This window comes from Esox lucius, chromosome 3 (assembly GCF_011004845.1).
Source record: "Esox lucius isolate fEsoLuc1 chromosome 3, fEsoLuc1.pri, whole genome shotgun sequence".
Classification (NCBI taxonomy): Eukaryota; Metazoa; Chordata; class Actinopteri; order Esociformes; family Esocidae; genus Esox; species Esox lucius.
Window position 1 is genome coordinate 24,596,077 of NC_047571.1, and position 19,091 is coordinate 24,615,167.

The following is a 19,091-nucleotide window of genomic DNA, read 5'->3' on the forward strand; positions in this document are numbered from 1 at the left end:
GCCTGCTTTGGAGTACAGTCGCCTCCATTATCTGAGCTGGACTGGGCTGGCCGTGCGCTGACTGGCTCTGTTGACAGGGAGGAGTTCACTACATGCTTGGAGGGCTGCTTTGATGCTGTTTACCGTCAGTGTCATCTTAGATGGTAGACATATAGACTGTCAGCATTATTTAATCCTGTCCAGTGGACACAGTTATTATATGTTTGGCTATACTTAAGAGAAGTTGTTTTTCTTAATGCAAAAAAAGTGGAAAATGATTCAAACATACAGTACCCCAGCCTAGAAATACCTTCCTATTGATTTCCTTTAACAAGGTAATCTGTCATCATGGTCCAGTTTAGCCGTTTAGAGTCCCTGAGAGGGATTTGGTTGTGGACACTCTCACCTTACAGCAAACAATTTGGTCGTAATGTTTATTTTCTGTAATTCAAGTTTTAGAGAACATTTTAAAAAAGGATGCGAGTTTGCTGAGAATAGAGCCCTGGGCACCTGGCCTACAGGAGCAGTTGGTTTTGGAGCATGATCACAACAAAATAGCTGACTGGACTACGGTATATAGCTGACTAGATGGCCCTGTGCATCATAGCTGGGCACAGTTAATCAAAAAGTTTACTTCGTTAACCGTTAAACCATTCACCAAAACGTATAATTCAATAACATTTGATCAGTTAAATCCTAAAAAATGTAACAGACTTTAGCGATGAACATTAACGTACATTTTTATTATAAAAAATATTTTTGCTCTAAAACACCTAAAAACATCTAACAAAATTCAAAATATTTTTTTTAATTGTACGTGCTAGAAGCTCACATATTTACGTTTGTCCATTTCCATCAAGGCAAGGCAATGTAAAGTGACGCTGAAGTTACTCTCATTTTGGAAGGTCTCGTCCCAGCATCACAATGAATATTCAATCTATTTTACAAATACTACAGATATTCTTTGTTGGCCAATCACAGATGATACATTTTTACTTTGAAAATAGCATCTAGATATTCAGCACAGCAAGCATGGGATTTGATCTTGTTCCACATACAAAAAAAATGGCTTAGATTTTAGAGGGTTTTATTATTAATTATAAATAATATAAATGTATTAATATATTTATGACTTTTGGGACAGTGGATTGGAGTTAACAGAAGTTAAATGTAACAGAACTAATTAGTCCGATAATGATTTTCACAGTTAACTTAAACAGTATATTGTTAATTAAAATGTTAACATTGTTAATTAATGATTAACGGATTAATGGTTTGGTGCCCAGCTCTGCTGTGTAAAAATAGTTGTTATAATGTGATTTTACCTGTAACTACAACTCTGCCTTTTATTACTAATAAAGTTTCCCATGTGTTTCTTTTCTCAGACTTTTATAGTAGTAAACAAAGGGAAGGCCATATTTCGCTTCAGTGCCACATCAGCTCTCTATATATTCACTCCCTTCACCTTTCTCAGAAGATTTGCCATCCAAGTTCTAGTCCATTCATATCCTTTATAATTTCACAATGCTACTGTCAGTCTGTTTACCTGTTAATCTTTTTTTCTCTACTTATTTTTCTCTTTGTCTGTCTGTCTGTTGTCATGTTCTCTGTCTGTTTGCTGCTTGGTCCATCTGTCTGTTTCTGTCTAGTCTCTGGCAAGTTTATTTGCCACGTGCACAAAATACAACAGATGTATAACAGTGAAATGCTTAAAATATGTTTCTTAACGTACAAAGTACAAGTAATACAAATAATAACATATATTATTTGTATATCTTATTATTTGTATATATATATAAATATATATATTTAAATGTATATATATAGTCTTTTTTTAAATGCTTAAACACAAGAAATACGTGTACACAGTTCGGTGTCATAACAAATCAAAGGACACAGGTGGATAAAGAAGGTACACATAAAAAGGGACTGGTGGAATACTTAATGCTTATGGTATTAGAAGCAAGGAAACAAGTTTAAGTGACTGCTAGCAGGACACATTAATAAATACTCATGGTGATCCTGACCAATGGTAATAATAACGTTGTAGCAATGCAATAATGAAAGCAGCAGTGTAGGCGTGGGAGCGCCTAGTGTATATAACGTGTCTGTGTTATAGAGGCCTATGGATGGGCATTGAGTCAGGTAGGAGTGTGGGATAGTCTGTGGGACAGGTGGGGCAGGTTGTTAGCCGTTGGTGATGGAAGCTGTGTAATAGCCTGTTGGAACTCTAGGAGACCTCATGCTCTGGTACTGCCTGCTGGAGAAGCCAAGGGAACAGTCTAGTGTCTGGGTGGCCAAGGGAACAGTCTAGTGTCTGGGTGGCCAAGGGAACAGTCTAGTGTCTGGGTGGCCAAGGGAACAGTCTAGTGTCTGGGTGGCCAAGGGAACGGTCTAGTGTCTGGGTGGCCAAGGGAACAGTCTAGTGTCTGGGTGGCCAAGGGAACAGTCTAGTGTCTGGGTGGCCAAGGGAACAGTCTAGTGTCTGGGTGGCCAAGGGAACAGTCTAGTGTCTGGGTGGCCAAGGGAACAGTCTAGTGTCTGGGTGGCCAAGGGAACAGTCTAGTGTCTGGGTGGCCAAGGGAACAGTCTAGTGTCTGGGTGGCCAAGGGAACAGTCTAGTGTCTGGGTGGCCAAGGGAACAGTCTAGTGTCTGGGTGGCCAAGGGAACAGTCTAGTGTTTAGGCTTTGGCAATAGTGTCTGTCTGTCTTTCTTTTCCATTCTTTTTGACGGACTCACTTGTCTTTCCGCCTGTCTGTCTGTCTGTCTGTCTGTCTTTCTTTCCATTCTTTTTGACAGACTCACTCGTCTGTCTGTCTGTGAGTGTCTGGAACTTTGGAAATATGCTGAGTGGATCACATTTTAATGTGGTGCCATGTTTGGCCAGTAAACTTTTACAATATTTAAACAAGGGATGTCATTGTTTTGGGAAAGCAAGCCAGATCTTTATTGTTTTATGTTGGATCTGTAAGGTTTGTATAGTAGTGGTGGGTGTCTTTAGGTTCGGTATGGTACTGGAGGTTATATATAGGTTCTGTACATTATTGGAGGGTATCTATATGTTCTGTATGGTGCTGGAGTGTATCTATATGTTCTGTACGGTACTGGAGAGTATCCATATGTTATGTACGGTACTGGAGTGGATCTATAAGTTCTGTACGGTACTGGAGGGTAACTACAGGTTCTGTATGGTCCTGGAGGATATCTATGGGTTCTGTACAGTATTGGAGGTTATTTATAGGTTCTGTGCGGTACTGGAGATAATTTTAAGTTTCTGTATGGTACTGGAGGATATCTATGGGTTCTGTACAGTATTGGAGGTTATTTATAGGTTCTGTGCGGTACTGGAGATAATTTTAAGTTTCTGTATGGTACTGGAGAGTATATATATATATGTTCTGTATGGTATTGGAGAGTATATATAGGTTCTGTACAGTACCGGAGAGTATTTAGAGGTTCTGTACAGTATTGGAGGTTATTTATAGGTTCTGTGCGGTACTTGAGATAATTTTAAGTTTCTGTATGGTACTGGAGAGTATATATATATGTTCTGTATGGTACTGGAGAGTATATATAGGTTCTGTACAGTATTGGAGGTTATTTATAGGTTCTGTGCGGTACTGGAGATAATTTTAAGTTTCTGTATGGTACTGGAGGATATCTATGGGTTCTGTACAGTATTGGAGGTTATTTATAGGTTCTGTGCGGTACTGGAGATATTTTTAAGTTTCTGTATGGTACTGGAGAGTATATATATATATATGTTCTGTATGGTACTGGAGAGTATATATAGGTTCTGTACAGTACCGGAGAGTATTTAGAGGTTCTGTACAGTATTGGAGGTTATTTATAGGTTCTGTGCGGTACTGGAGATAATTTTAAGTTTCTGTATGGTACTGGAGAGTATATATATATATGTTCTGTATGGTACTGGAGAGTATATATAAGTTCTTTACAGTACCGGAGAGTATTTAGAGGTTCTGTACAGTACTGGAGGGTATCTACAGGTTCTGTATGGTCTGGAGAGTATCTATAGGTTCTGTATGGTACTGGAGGCTATCTATAGGTTCTGTACATGACTGGATGGTATCTATAGGTTCTGTACGGTCTGGAGAGTATCTACGGATTCTGTACGGTCTGGAGAGTATCTATAGGTTCTGTATGGTACTGGAGGGTATCTATAGGTTCTGTATAGTACTGGAGAGTATCTATAGGTTCTATATGGTCTGGAGGGTATCTATAGGTTCTGTACGGTTTGGAGAGTATATATAGGTTCTGTATGGTACTGGAGGGTATCTATAGGTTCTGTATAGCACTGGAGGGTATCTAAAGGTTCTGTATGGTACTGGAGAGTATCTATAGGTTTTGTATGGTACTGGAGTGTATCTACAGGTTCTGTGTGGTACTGGAGTGTATCTGTAGGTTCTGTATGGTACTGGAGGATATCTAAAGGTTCTGTATGGTACTGGAGGTTATCTATAGTTTCGGTATAGTACTGGAGGGTATATATATAGGTTCTGTATGATACTGGAGGGTAAATATAGGTTATATATGGTACTGGAGGGTATCTATAGGTTCTGTATGGTACTGGAGGATATCTAAAGGTTCTGTATGGTACTGGAGGTTATCTATAGTTTCTGTATAGTACTGGAGGGTATATATATAGGTTCTGTATGATACTGGAGGGTAAATATAGGTTATATATGGTACTGGAGGGTATCTATAGGTTCTGTATGGTACTGGAGGGTATCTAAAGGTTCTGTATGGTACTGGAGGGTGTATATGGGTTCTGTATAGTACTGGAGGGTATACAGTGGGGAGAACAAGTATTTGATACACTGCCGATTATTCAGGTTTTCCTACTTACAAAACCGGTAGAGATCATAAGTATTTGATCACCTACCAACCAGTAAGAATTCCAGCTCTCACAGACCTGTTAGTTTTTCTTTAAGAAGCCCTCCTGTTCTCCACTCATTACCTGTATTATCTGCACCTGTTTGAACTTGTTACCTGTATGAAAGACACCTGTCCACACACTCAATCAAACAGACTCCAACCTCTACACAATGGCCAAGACCAGAGAGCTGTGTAAGGACATCAGGGATAAAATTGTAGACCTGCACAAGGCTGGGATGGGCTACAGGACAATAGCTGAGAAGGCAACAACTGTTGGCGCAATTATTAGAAAATGGAAGAAGTTTAAGATGACGGTCAATCTCCCTCGGTCTGGGGCTCCATGCAAGATCTCACCTCGTCGGGCATCAATGATCATGAGGAAGGTGAGGGATCAGCCCAGAACTACACGGCAGGACCTGGTCAATGACCTGGTCAATGACCTGAAGAGAGCTGGGAAAACCAACAGTCTCAAAGAAAACCATTAGTAACACACTACGCCATCATGGATTAAATTCCTGCAGCGCACGCAAGGTCCCCCTGCTCAAGCCAGTGCTTGTCCAGGCCTGTCTGAAGTTTTGAGGGGATTGAGGGGAGGATGGATGGGGCCATGTATCACGAGATCTTGGCCAACAACCTCCTTCCCTCAGTAAGAGCATTGAAGATGGGTCATGGCTGGGTCTTCAAGCATGACAACGACCCGAAACACACAGCCAGGGCAACTAAGGAGTGGCTCCGTAAGAAACATCTCAAGGTCCTGGAGTGGCCTAGCCAGTCTCCAGACCTGAACCCAATAGAAAATCTTTGGAGGGAGCTGAAAGTCCGTATTGCCCAGCAACAGCCCCGAAACCTAAAGGATCTGGAGAAGGTTTATATGGAGGAGTGGGCCAAAATCCCTGCTGCAGTGTGTGCAAACCTGGTCAAGAACAACAGGAAATGTATGATTTCTGTAATTGCAAACAAGGTTTCTGTGCCAAATATTAAGTTCTTCTTTTCTGATGTATCAAATACTTATGTCATGCAATAAAATGCAAATTAATTACTTAAAAATCATACAATGTGATTTGTGGATTTTTGTTTTAGATTCCGTCACTCACAGTTGAAGAGTACTTATGATAAAAATTATAGACTTCTACATGCTTTGTAAGAGGGAAAACCTGCAAAATCTGCAGTGTATCAAATACTTGTTCTCCCACTGTATATAAAAAATCCCAATTTGTCTCCAAATAATAACAAAAGCCACATCCTGTCATAGTGTGCTATACTACAGCGATTTCCAAACTTTTCTAAACCATGGCACGCCTTCATAGTGATTTTCAAGGGACCCCAACTTTTAAAAACAAAACAAAATGATTTGCACCATACCTGTTTAGTATTGATATAGGCTTACTGTACTGAATGTACATGTTTTTTTCCCAAATCATTCAAACTGATTCATTTTGATGGATATTTATTTAATTTAGAAAAAAGTAACCTTGAACACATTCTTTTAACAAAGCCAGTTAATTATTATAATAAGTAGTGATTGGTCATGGCACCCCTTGCCTGTCGTCATTGCACTGCAGGGTACCACTGCACCCAGTTTGGGAACCTCTGTTACACTGTACGATAAGCCAATTTAGAATATTTACAAATTCCCCTGGTAGGATCCTATTGGATTTTACCATAGTCACATTTTTGAAACAGCTTTGTGATGTTCCTCCCTGGCATCGCCAATCAAATCCCCTGATCTGCCGCTCTTAATCTCCAAAATGAAATAAGAGCAAGGAGATTTTATGTCACGTGACGGCTGCCTCTTAGTTCTCAGACAGCCGGCCCTGCTTGTCCTTTGCATGCACGGGATCCCTCCTTCCTGTTCTCTACTGCAGAGTTTCAAATCTCTTCTTGCACGCCCCCATTACTCAGTCATTCCATATTTGAACAATTCCTATGCTATAGCACTCCTAATTTAACTCGTCAAATGATTCTTAAGCTCTTGAATAGTGAATCAGTTCATCTTGTTCACTGTTAATCAGATCTGTGAGAACATTTAAGGACCCAAAGGAGAGGATTTTGACCACTGTTCTAATGAATGAAATATGTATGGGCACTGGAGGGTATCTCTAGGTTCTGTACTGTACTGGAGGGTATCTCTAGGTTCTGTACTGTACTGGAGGGTATCTATAGGTTCTGTACTGTACTGGAGGGTATCTATAGGTTCTGTAGGGTACTGGAGGGTATCTATAGGTTCTGTAGCGTACAAGAGTGTATCTATATGTTCTGTACTGGAGGGTATCTCTAGGTTTTGTACTGTACTGGAGTGTATCTATATGTTCTGTACTGTACTGGAGGGTATCCATAGGTTCTGTAGGGTACTGGAGGGTATCTATAGGTGCTGTACTGTAATGGAGGGTGTCTATAGGTTCTGTAGGGTACTGGAGGGTATCTATAGGTTCTGTACTGTACTGGAAGGTATCTATAGGTTCTGTATGGTACTGTAGGGTATCTCAATGTTAGGTATGGTATTGGAGGGTATCTATAGGTTCTATAAAGTACTGGAGTGTATATATATATATATATATATATATATATATATATATATATATAGTATACGTTCAGTATGGTACTGGATGATTTCTTTAGGTTCTGTACGGTACTGGAGGTTATTTATAGGATCTGTTCGATACTGGAGGGTGTCTATAGGATCTGTATGGTACTGAAGTTTATCTGTGGGTTCTATATGGTACTAGAGGGTATCTCTAGGTTTTGTACAGTACTGGAGGGTATATCTAGAATGATGCTGAGCTTTCACTATCCGGGGGCTGTCTGTTCTAACTGATAATTAATTTCACCCACCTGGTATCCCAGGTCTAAATCCCTCCCTAATTAGAAGTGAAGATTTTAAAAGTAAGAATACATTGTCATCCACGCAACATTAAATCCTAAATGTCATTTTTATGAAGATGTTTCTGTGAATAATCGTAGAATCGATTTATTACGTTTTTCAACTATAAATGTCCATTTATGTGTTTTCTTCTATCAGTATATATTAGAGTTGCCCACTGCATTGTTGAATTACTGAGGTGTTATTGTGGAGTTTTCAGCAGATTCGTGCAGTCCTCATGTTTTAAGCTGGACATAGTGGTAATGCATCAGGCCCGTAAGGCCAGTGAGTTTATCATCCTTATGGACATATTTCATAGGATTATTTTTCGTTGAAAGCACAGCTACTTCCCTGAATTACATTACTAACAAAAAAACAGCACTAAGTGGTTTGTGCAGTATGTGATAACATTGACACACCATTTCTTCAATTTCTTCCTTAACCCTTTCTTCACATTATTCAGCTTGTTCATTATGTGCACTATTCTTACCAACTGTTTCTTCATGGCCATGTCCGACCCTGCTCCTTGGACCAAGTATCTAGAGTAAGTATACAATTCACCCCTACTCAGGGTGATTTTCTCTGGATTGTGAAGTCACTTGTTCTCTTATGATAGGAACTTCAACTGTCTTGACTGGTAAGTTATTTTAAATGCATGTAACCTAGATTAAAGGGATAGTTTGACCTAGATTAATATATGTGTAAAATTTGGCTTATTTGGGCGAAATTCCACTGAGTTGTTCTTGGCCAATGGAGTCATTTTTCACAGCAACCCGTTATTCACCTCTGACCCAGCCTGGAATTAGCATTATTAGCATCATCCAAATTCATGAATTTAAATTGTGCGTCCCAAGTCACAAAAGCTGCATTGGCAGTGGAAACAAACAAAAAAAACTCAGTAAACAAAAAATTCAGTAATCTGTCACACTGCAGTAGCATCGATTTGTTTAATGCATACTGACGAAACAGTCATCAGAATTTGGTCACAAAGCCTCTGTTATTCGACAATGATGTCATCAGTAGCTAGCGAATGCTTTGTGGTTATTCTGGAGTTGCTCACAAAGTTACATTGAAACTAAAAGGGGATATTGATGCAATTTTGTGAACAAAACTGACCGGTATATACAGGAAGTGTCAGTTTAGTTTAATATTAGATTTAGGAATACAACATTTTGAAGTGTTTTTTGGAGTAGGTTTCCGCTTGGAATGCAGCTTTTGTTGCTCGGGACACACAGTTTCAATACATGAATTTGGATGATGCTAATAATGCTAATTCCAGACTGGGACTGAGGTGAATAGTGGCTTGTTGTGAGAAACGAGCACTCAGAAACAACTCAGGGTAAGCAAAATTTCACCCAAATAGGAAGCTAGGTGAACCTATCCTTTTAAGCGAGGTAGGGGGCTTTTGGAATGCCACATAAGAATGAAAGCTTGCCATGGTGCAGTAATGTTTTCATCAGGTTGTGCTGAGTTATATTTTGTTAATTGGAATATGATGAATGCTTTATTTTTCTTTCAGTAGTTGATTGAGTACATGCGGAGTCACTCAAAATACTATGTTTTTCACCAAATCTGTCTTCAGTTAATCCATTGCCTCATGTCCTGTTGTTTATCATGGTTGAGGCCAATTCCATTCCAATTCCAGTCAATAGGGAATAAATGAGCAAGGCCCCTTGTTTCAAGAAAATGGTTTCAAGGAAGTCATGTGCCGATGATTTTGTAGCATAGACATTGAAGAAAACGTGTTATAAGTGAGTTGTATTTGACAAAATCCAGATTCAGGTCAAATTTGCTTGACATTAATGGTAGTTAAACTTCTTAGGAAACTTTAAGAAAATGAAGGATATTAGGCAAGCAAGGTTTGCCTAACATATTAGATGTTAGGCAAGCAAGGTTTTGCATTTTCAACTGATGTTAGGTAGATAATGTCTTAGCTACCATATAAAGCCGCAGGCCAGTGTGTTATCCCAGATTAACTATCGCTATGGAGTCCATGTCTGCATTGCATTCTACATCTTTGCTATGTGAAGCTAGCTACAAAACACCTGTGGACAAAGGGATCTGTGTTTTTTTCACTAGCTTGAAATTTGCCCCCAGACTGCACACAATCCCAGATTGTTTGTAGTTTTCCCACTTACTGACAGTCTTTTCCCTTAAATTGTTGTTTATATGCACCAATGTTTCTCAGGTACACGTTCACCGGTATCTACACCTTTGAGTCCATGATAAAAATATTTGCAAGAGGATTTTGTGTTGGACCTTTCACCTTCCTGAGAGATCCATGGAACTGGCTAGATTTTAGTGTTATCTCCATGGCGTAAGTATCATCCAGTCTCTCCCATCTTACTATCTTTACAACTTCTTTGGTATTTGCCATCCACATTGTTTCCACGTTGATTCAAGATACATCTCAGAGATATTCTTGTTTGAAATGACGTGGAAACAATGTGATTCAATCCTTTTTTTTTTACACAGTGGGTTACAGTGTTGCATTGTGAATGGAGGTCTGAGAGTGAACTAAAGGATGTCAGGGAGGATTATGAATGAAGGCATGGACTAATGGGTACCGACCTCTCCATGCTGCTTTACACCGCTTGAGCCAGGGGGATAGGCAGTAGCTTGGGCCAGGTTCACTAAGCTGCCACTCTCTAAATGATGCTCAGCTACACACCTGTTACAATACTGGTCACTGGGTATCTAACTACTGTAGTTAAATTATTTCCAAATTGCTGAACAACCAGAACAACCAGAATAAGTAAAGTCCACATCATCCTTGTCATCATTAGTAACGCTCTTGTAAGTGGGTCAGTATTCAGTGTTCGGTTGTTTATATTTCAGGATATGTACTGTGTGTGATACACTGTGTGATAAACTGTGTGTGATATGTTTTCTGTAAGACCCTGCATGTGAAGTACAGCAGTTCCCACTGGGTTGTTGGCATTGTTTGAATCTGTATTAAATTTAAAGCACAATGACCTATAAGGAGCATAGTTTTACATTAACTCTATTTCACCCGCAAAACTATATGAAAAAAAGTATGATTGTTTTTTAATCTCAATTGCTTATGTACTTTTGTCCAAACAGAATTCACTTTTTCAAAACATGCATAAACATGCTGGCCAAAACTGAATTATTGATGTCCTAAATGAAAAGTTTAATTTGCACTAAAACTCTCAAAACATGAAAATGTACTAACACTCTCAAAACATTCAATGGATAAAACCAAATCAACCACTTGCTCCAATACAACTTATTAAACTTATGAATATATAGGGCTGTCAAGATTATGACATTTTAGTTGACGATTAATTGTTGTACAAATAATAGTGATTAACAATGTAATTGTTTATATGGTAAATTGTTTGCCACTGCTAGCCTATAGTGTAAGCCAAATAATATTGTCGACCTAAAACGACAGGTGATGTATCGAGAGGTTGTTCTTCAGATATGTGTTATTTGCGCTTTTGGGCGGCATCTTTCTGGTACAGTACAAAATCTGACAATTCACCACCTCACAATGATTGGGCTCACCTTTCATTTAGCTTAAAACCAAAATACGCCCAGGGCGGTGCAGATTTGTTCGGCTTTGGAACTACCACTAAATTGTTAACTTTTATAAATATTATAGCCTAGTTTTTTGAAATAGCCTTCCTCACATATCAAAACGTTTCACTGCTCAGTTAATTAAGTCAGTTAAAATGTACAAGGACAATTCATTTTAATATGTAATGGGACAACAGATATTTCTATTTATGCCTTTTAATGCACATTTTCTAATTAGGAAATATGGATGGAAATGACAAAAGTCGACAATATTACAATATTGTTTTACATATTACAATATCACAATATATTATATTTACAATTTTAGTAAAATATTTTACACATGCTTGAGTTCTTTCTTTTCTCAATCATAATTGAAGCAACATATATATAATATATTACATTAAGGTAACAAATCACTTAAAAAACAAAGCTATGTCAAAAATATATTTTACACATATACAGTGGGGAGAAGTATTTGATACACTGCCGATTTTGCAGGTTTTCCCGCTTACAAAGCATGTAGAAGTCTATAATTTTTATCATAGGTACTCTTCAACTGTGAGTGACAGAATCTAAAACAAAAATCTAGAAAATCACATTGTATGATTTTTAAGTAATTAATTTGCATTTTATTGCATGATATAACTATTTGATACATCAGAAAAGCAGAACTTAATATTTGGTATAGAAACCTTTGTTTGCAATTACAGAGATCATACGTTTCCTGTAGTTCTTCACCAGGTTTGCACACACTGCAGCAGGGATTTTGGCCCACTCCTCCATACAGACCTTCTCCAGATCCTTCAGGTTTCGGGGCTGTCGCTGGGCAGTACAGACTTTCAGCTCCCTCCAAAGATTTTCTATTGGGTTCAGGTCTGGAGACTGGCAGGCCACTCCAGGACCTTGAGATGTTTCTTACGGAGCCACTCCTTAGTTGCCCTGGCTGTGTGTTTCGGGTCGTTGTCATGCTTGAAGACCCAGCCACGACCCATCTTCAATGCTCTTACTGAGGGAAGGAGGTTGTTGGCCAAGATCTTGCGATACTTGGCCCCATCCATCCTCCTTTCAATATGTTGCAGTCGTCCTGTCCTCTTTGCAGAAAAGCATCCCCAAAGAATGATGTTTCCACCTCCATGCTTGACGGTTGGGATGGTGTTCTTGGGGTTGTACTCATCCTTCTTCTTCCTTCAAACACGGCGAGTGGAGTTTAGTCCAAAAAGCTCTATTTTTGTCTCATCAGACCACATGACCTTCTCCCATTCCTCCTCTGGATCATCCAGATGGTCATTGGCAAACTTCAGACGGGCCTGGACATGCGCTGGCTTGAGCAGGGGGACCTTGCGTGCGCTGCAGGATTTTAATCCATGATGGCGTAGTGTGTTACTAATGGTTTTCTTTGAGACTGTGGTCCCAGCTCTCTTCAGGTCATTGACCAGGTCCTGCCGTGTAGTTCTGGGCTGATCCCTCACCTTCCTCATGATCATTAATGCACAACTAGGTGAGATCTTGCATGGAGCCCCAGACCGAGGGAGATTGACCGTCATCTTGAACTTCTTCCATTTTCTCATAATTGCGCCAACAGTTGTTGCCTTCTCACCAAGCTGCTTGCCCATTGTCCTGTAGCCCATCCCAGCCTTGTGCAGGTCTACAATTTTATCCCTGATGTCCTTACACAGCTCTCTGGTCTTGGCCATTGTGGAGAGGTTGGCGTCTGTTTGATTGAGTGTGTGGACAGGTGTCTTTTATACAGGTAACGAGTTCAAACAGGTGCAGTTAATACAGGTAATGAGTGGAGAACAGGAGGGCTTCTTAAAGGAAAACTAACAGGTCTGTGAGAGCTGGAATTCTTACTGGTTGGTAGGTGATCAAATACGTATGTCATGCTATAAAATACAAATAAATTATTTAAAAATCATACAATGTGATTTTCTGGATTTTTGTTTTAGATTCTGTCTCTCACAGTTGAAGTGTACCTATGATAAATATTACAGACCTCTACATGCAAGTAGGAAAACCTGCAAAATTGGCAGTGTATCAAATACTTGTTCTCCCCACTGTATTGAACTGTAGGGGTACAGTGTGGTGAAGCATTGTAACTATAACCAATTGCCATTCTTGTGCTGCCCAGCCTCTGTCATGAAAAGGCCATGATTGACAACATGGTCAATAATTGTGGGACACCTTCCATCTAAAACTTGAGTTCTTTGTTTCCCCTTTGAGCTACTCCACCGCCACACATCTTTACCCGTTTCACCGCCCCCTTGCTAGGTCCATTGTTGCAAATAGCAACATAAGGGTGACCTCTTTTATGCATGAATAAGAACTGATTGCTGATTGAACAGTTGTGCAAAGAAGAAGAGTTGAACCGTTGTGCAAAGAAACGGTTTTGTATTTTGTTTCACGTTCTACCTCATCGTTCATTTCACCCACCTGGTGTCTCAGGCCAGGTCTAAATAAGTCCCTGATTAGAGGATTGAGCGCCAGACTTGGTCGAAAACATGGTTACATTTAGATATCATGGATAGTCAGTCCTTGCATCCATAGCTCCGACAATGAATTTCATAGGGGTTACATTTCTTCAGCCTCAACACTCAGCTTTTTACACAAACAAAGGCACGGAGAGGTTCTTATTGTATCAGCTGCTTATTACTGCTTCTCCAAATGGGTGTGATTTGTTTTTGATCTGTACAACACTGTTTTCCAGATATATAGAGCTACCACTTCTGCTGTATAATGACGCAGAATCCCTTCTACTCTAGTTGACGTATGAGGGGGCTGGAGATTCATTATTTGATCAAGCGACAGAGATAATTGAATATACTGTGGATTGCCTTAGACCTTTGATGTTCCACGTGTCCGTTCATCCGGTGTCTTTGAACCCCATGATGGATACTCCTAATCCGTCTGATCTCTGCTCAGTCAGCCAGTGCTGCATCGTCTTCACTGCCTTTCATCATGTTGTAGGTATCTGACAGAGTTTGTGGACCTTGGAAACGTCTCCGCGTTGAGAACGTTTAGAGTCCTCAGAGCACTGAAGACCATCTCTGTCATCCCAGGTGAGAGAAACTTGGAGAAGGAGAAAAACTGGTTGCTTTGACCAAACTGAAGTTATATTGTGTGGTGTATTTTCAGTGCCTCTTTTACTGTGGACAATGTCTAATTTGTCCGTCTCTGATAAGTCTAAAGCCTTGCAGAAAATTGCATAGCTGATAAAGATCAAATGTAGATCAAAATCCTTCAAAGGACTCATCTCTTTTTCCTGTAAACCTACGATAATAGTTGGGACGATTATGTTATGAAGAGTTTTATAGAAATAATGTACTAACAAGTGAATAGTGGGCATTGTATAACCTAGTGTTTGTATCTTCCTCAGGTCTCAAGACTATTGTAGGTGCTCTTATCCAGTCAGTGAAAAAGCTGGCAGATGTTATGATCCTGACAGTGTTCTGTCTGAGCGTATTTGCCCTCATTGGACTGCAGCTCTTCATGGGCATCCTACGACAGAAGTGTGTCCGCAGTGCTGCACACTGTGTAAACTCATCCTACAACGTCAATGACACGTTCATCTGCAACAACCGGACCTGGAATTCCATGAATGACTTCATCACCAATGAAGGTAGGCTGGCAGGTCAATAGAGATCAACAGTGATAATTAATGTAGGCTGGCAGATCAATAAAGGTCAACAGTGTTAATGAAGGTAGGTTGGCAGGTCAATAGAGATCAACAGTGACAATTAAGTTAGGTTGGCAGGTCAATAGAGATCAACAGTGGTAATGAATGGAGGCTGGCAGGTCAATAGAGAGCAACAGTGATAATGAAGGTAGGTTGGCAGGTCAATAAAGATCCAAAGTGATAATAAAGGAAGGTTGGCAGGTCAATAGAGATCAACAGTGATAATGAAGGTAGGTTGGCAGTCCAATAGAGATCAACAGTGATAATGAAGGGAGGCAGGCAGGTCAATAAAGGTCAACAGTGATAATGAAGGTAGGTTGGCAGGTCAATAGAGATCAACAGTGATAATTAAGTTAGGTTGGCAGGTCAATTGAGATCAACAGTGATAATGAAGTTAGGTTGGCAGGTCAATAGAGATCAACAGTGATAATGAATGGAGGCTGGCAGGTTAATAGAGAGCAACAGTGATAATGAAGGTAGGTTGGCAGGTCAATAGAGATCCAAAGTGATAATAAAGGAAGGTTGGCAGGTCAATAGATATCAACAGTGATAATGAAGGTAGGTTGGCAGTCCAATAGAGATCAACAGTGATAATGAAGGGAGGCAGGCAGGTCAATAAAGGTCAACAGTGATAATGAAGGTAGGTTGGCAGGTCAATAGAGATCAACAGTGATAATTAAGTTAGGTTGGCAGGTCAATTGAGATCAACAGTGATAATGAAGTTAGGTTGGCAGGTCAATAGAGATCAACAGTGATAATGAATGGAGGCTGGCAGGTTAATAGAGAGCAACAGTGATAATGAAGGTAGGTTGGCAGGTCAATAGAGATCCAAAGTGATAATAAAGGAAGGTTGGCAGGTCAATAGAGATCAACAGTGATAATGAAGGTAGGTTGGCAGTTCAATGGAGATCAACAGTGATAATGAAGTTAGTTTGGCAGGTCAATTGAGATCAACAGTGATAATGAAGGGAGGCTGGCAGGTCATTAGAGATCAACAGTGATAATGAAGGTAGGTTGGCAGTTCAATGGAGATCAACAGTGATAATGAAGTTAGTTTGGCAGGTCAATAGAGATCAACAGTGATAATGAAGGGAGGCTGGCAGGTCAATAGAGATCAACAGTGATAATGAAGGGAGGCTGGCAGGTCAATAGAGATCAACGGTGATAATGAAGGGAGGCTGGCAGGTCAATAGAGATCAACAGTGATAATGAAGGGAGGCTGGCAGGTCAATAGAGATCAACGGTGATAATGAAGGGAGGCTGGCAGGTCAATAGAGATCAACGGTGATAATGAAGGTAGGTTGGCAGGTGAGTAGAGATCAACAGTGATAATGCTGGTAGGTCAACTGTTTTACTGTTGTGTTATTTGTTTCTGGAACAGTTGTTTATGAAATGTATAAAGATTTCTGCACTGGCCAGTACATTTCTTATTCCTTTATTTTTCAGAGTGGACTAAGCTAATATATGCAATTGGTTTACAATGTCCATAAGTTCTGCAACATTGCAATTTGAATTGGTATTTTATAGGTATGTATTTGTACATAAACTTTATATATGAATCCTTATTTAAATTGTCTTTAAATGCTAATTTCTGTAAATCTGATCTTAAAAGGCAAAATATATTCAAAAATGTATCATCATTAATTATCGATATTCCCAAGAATCCACTGGGTGTAACTAAAGAGGTAATAACGTCGCAGCCCCGTTGGTTATGTGTGGAAAAGTCCTATAATGAAATCTGATCTCACAAATGGTTGAAAGTTACTAGTGAAAACAAACAACAATGATCTTGTTGCCAATTTTGCAGCCTTGACATCATGCTTTTATATGCTTTGTCACATTTTTCAGGTTCACACGGTTGGTGTCTTTCAAAAACTTTTCACTCTAAATCAAACCCTGAAATGTGTAACTCCCTTCAATGTATTTCCACAATGCACAGTGGTGTACAATGTTCCACAATCATACATGTTTTTATTCCTCCTGCTATGTTAGTCATTTTTGGGGATTCATATTAGCACGTGGACAGCTGAGTAATGTTTCAGCACCATGCATATAATGGACAGTTCCCTGCTCTGCCTTAGTTATCACTTGTCTGCATCACCGATCACATTCAGAGGTGAATTCTGTCAGATTCACTTTCTACTGGTCAGATTCACCTTCTACTGGTCAGATTCACCATCTACTGGTCAGATTCACTTTCTACTGGTCAGATTCATCTTCTACTGGTCAGATTCACCTTCTACTGGTCAGATTCACCATCTACTGGTCAGATTCATCTTTTACTGGTCAGATTCACCATCTACTGGTCAGATACATCTTCTACTGGTCAGATTCACCATCTACTGCTCAGATTCACCTTCTACTTGTCATATTCACCTTCTACTGGTCAGATACATCTTCTACTGGTCAGATTCACCATCTACTGCTCAGATTCACCTTCTACTTGTCATATTCACCTTCTACTGGTCAGATTCACCATCTACTGGTCAGATTCACTTTCTACTGGTCAGATTCACCATTCACAGGTCAGATTGACCTCTACTGGTTAGATTGACCTCTGCTGGTCAGATTCACTTTCTACTGGTCAGATTCACTTTCTACTGGTCAGATTGATCTCAAATGGTTAGATTCACTTTCTACTGGTCAGATTAAATTTCTGCTGGTCAGATTCAACATCTACTGGTCAGATTGACTTCTACTGGTCAGATTCACCATCTACTGGTCAGATTGACCTCTACTGGTCAGATTCACCATCTACTGGTCAGATTCACTTTCTACTGGTCAGATTCACCATTCACAGGTCAGATTGACCTCTACTGGTTAGATTGACCTCTGCTGGTCAGATTCACTTTCTACTGGTCAGATTCACTTTCTACTGGTCAGATTGATCTCAAATGGTTAGATTCACTTTCTACTGGTCAGATTAAATTTCTGCTGGTCAGATTCAACATCTACTGGTCAGATTGACCTCTACTGGTCAGATTCACCATCTACTGGTCAGATTGACCTCTACTGGTCAGATTCACCATCTACTGGTCAGATTCACTTTCTACTGGTCAGATTGATCTCAACTGGTTAGATTCACTTTCCACTGGTCAGACTTACGTCCCCTAGTCAGGTTTACCATCTACTAGTCAGATTCACCTCTATTGGTTAAGTTCACCTGTACTGGCCAAATGTCTCTGTCTTTAAATGTGGTGGCAGTAATGTTCCTTTTTTCCTCTTCAGATAATTTCTACAAAGTTGAAGGTGCAAAGGATGCCTTAATATGTGGATATGGACAGGATGCTGGGTAAGTCTTCGCCTGTACTGGCTATTGTTATGACGTCTGTCTCTGCATGGCTTCTGTTCAGGCATAGGGAGAGGCTGGAGAGGGTGCAGCGTGTGAGAGTCAGGCACAGTTTCCATGTCTTCTGCTTGTCCAGATCGGATAATGCCGCAGCTCTTCTCTGTCCACATTTCCACTACATGGTCTGTCCTCCCCCTCAGCGAGCCAGAGCCAATCCTTACACTGTGCTAGTGTGGGTATAGCCTATATAGCGTGTCATACTATAGCCCTGATCTACCGTGTGAGGGGAAGCACGGAAGATGACATGTGGCGGTTAATCGCTAGCTCTTCCATGGGAACAACCTCTCTGTGTGGTCCGCAGAGCAGCCTGTGCTGCCCTGCCAGCTGGGGAGGGGGTTGGGGGCTGGATCCTTTTGGGATTTCATCATTTCAAAAGCTCTATGACACGATTAGGTTAACCAGAGTCCTGTGGTGTGTACACTGGCCTAGCTACCGGACCGTGTTCTCTGTATGGAACCAGGGTCTGTAGTGGACAGTAGCTGTAGGTTACAGCACCGTGTTCTCTGTATGGAACCAGGTTCTGTAGTGGACAGTAGCTGTAGGTTACAGCACCGTGTTCTCTGTATGGAACCAGGGTCTGTAGTGGACAGTAGCTGTAGGTTACAGCACTGTGTTCTCTGTATGGAACCAGGGTCTGTAGTGGACAGTAGCTGTAGGTTACAGCACCGTGTTCTCTGTATGGAACCAGGTTCTGTAGTGGACAGTAGCTGTAGGTTACAGCACCGTGTTCTCTGTATGGAACCAGGGTCTGTAGTGGACAGTAGCTGTAGGTTACAGTTCTGTGTTC

At 40.3% G+C, this 19,091-nt stretch overlaps 1 protein-coding gene across 4 annotated transcripts in view; it reads left to right on the forward strand.

The window, feature by feature from the left end:
- LOC105022927 (sodium channel protein type 4 subunit alpha) overlaps window positions 1-19,091 on the forward strand; it is a 74,014-nt gene that overhangs the window by 15,291 nt on the left and 39,632 nt on the right. For all 4 annotated transcript variants that reach the window (XM_034291479.1, XM_034291480.1, XM_034291482.1 and 1 more), the window contains exons 3-8: window positions 1,365-1,483; window positions 8,191-8,280; window positions 9,925-10,053; window positions 14,247-14,338; window positions 14,656-14,898; window positions 18,184-18,247. In XM_034291479.1, coding sequence (XP_034147370.1) covers window positions 1,365-1,483; window positions 8,191-8,280; window positions 9,925-10,053; window positions 14,247-14,338; window positions 14,656-14,898; window positions 18,184-18,247 — 737 coding nt within the window. The remainder of the gene's footprint in view (window positions 1-1,364; window positions 1,484-8,190; window positions 8,281-9,924; window positions 10,054-14,246; window positions 14,339-14,655; window positions 14,899-18,183; window positions 18,248-19,091) is intronic.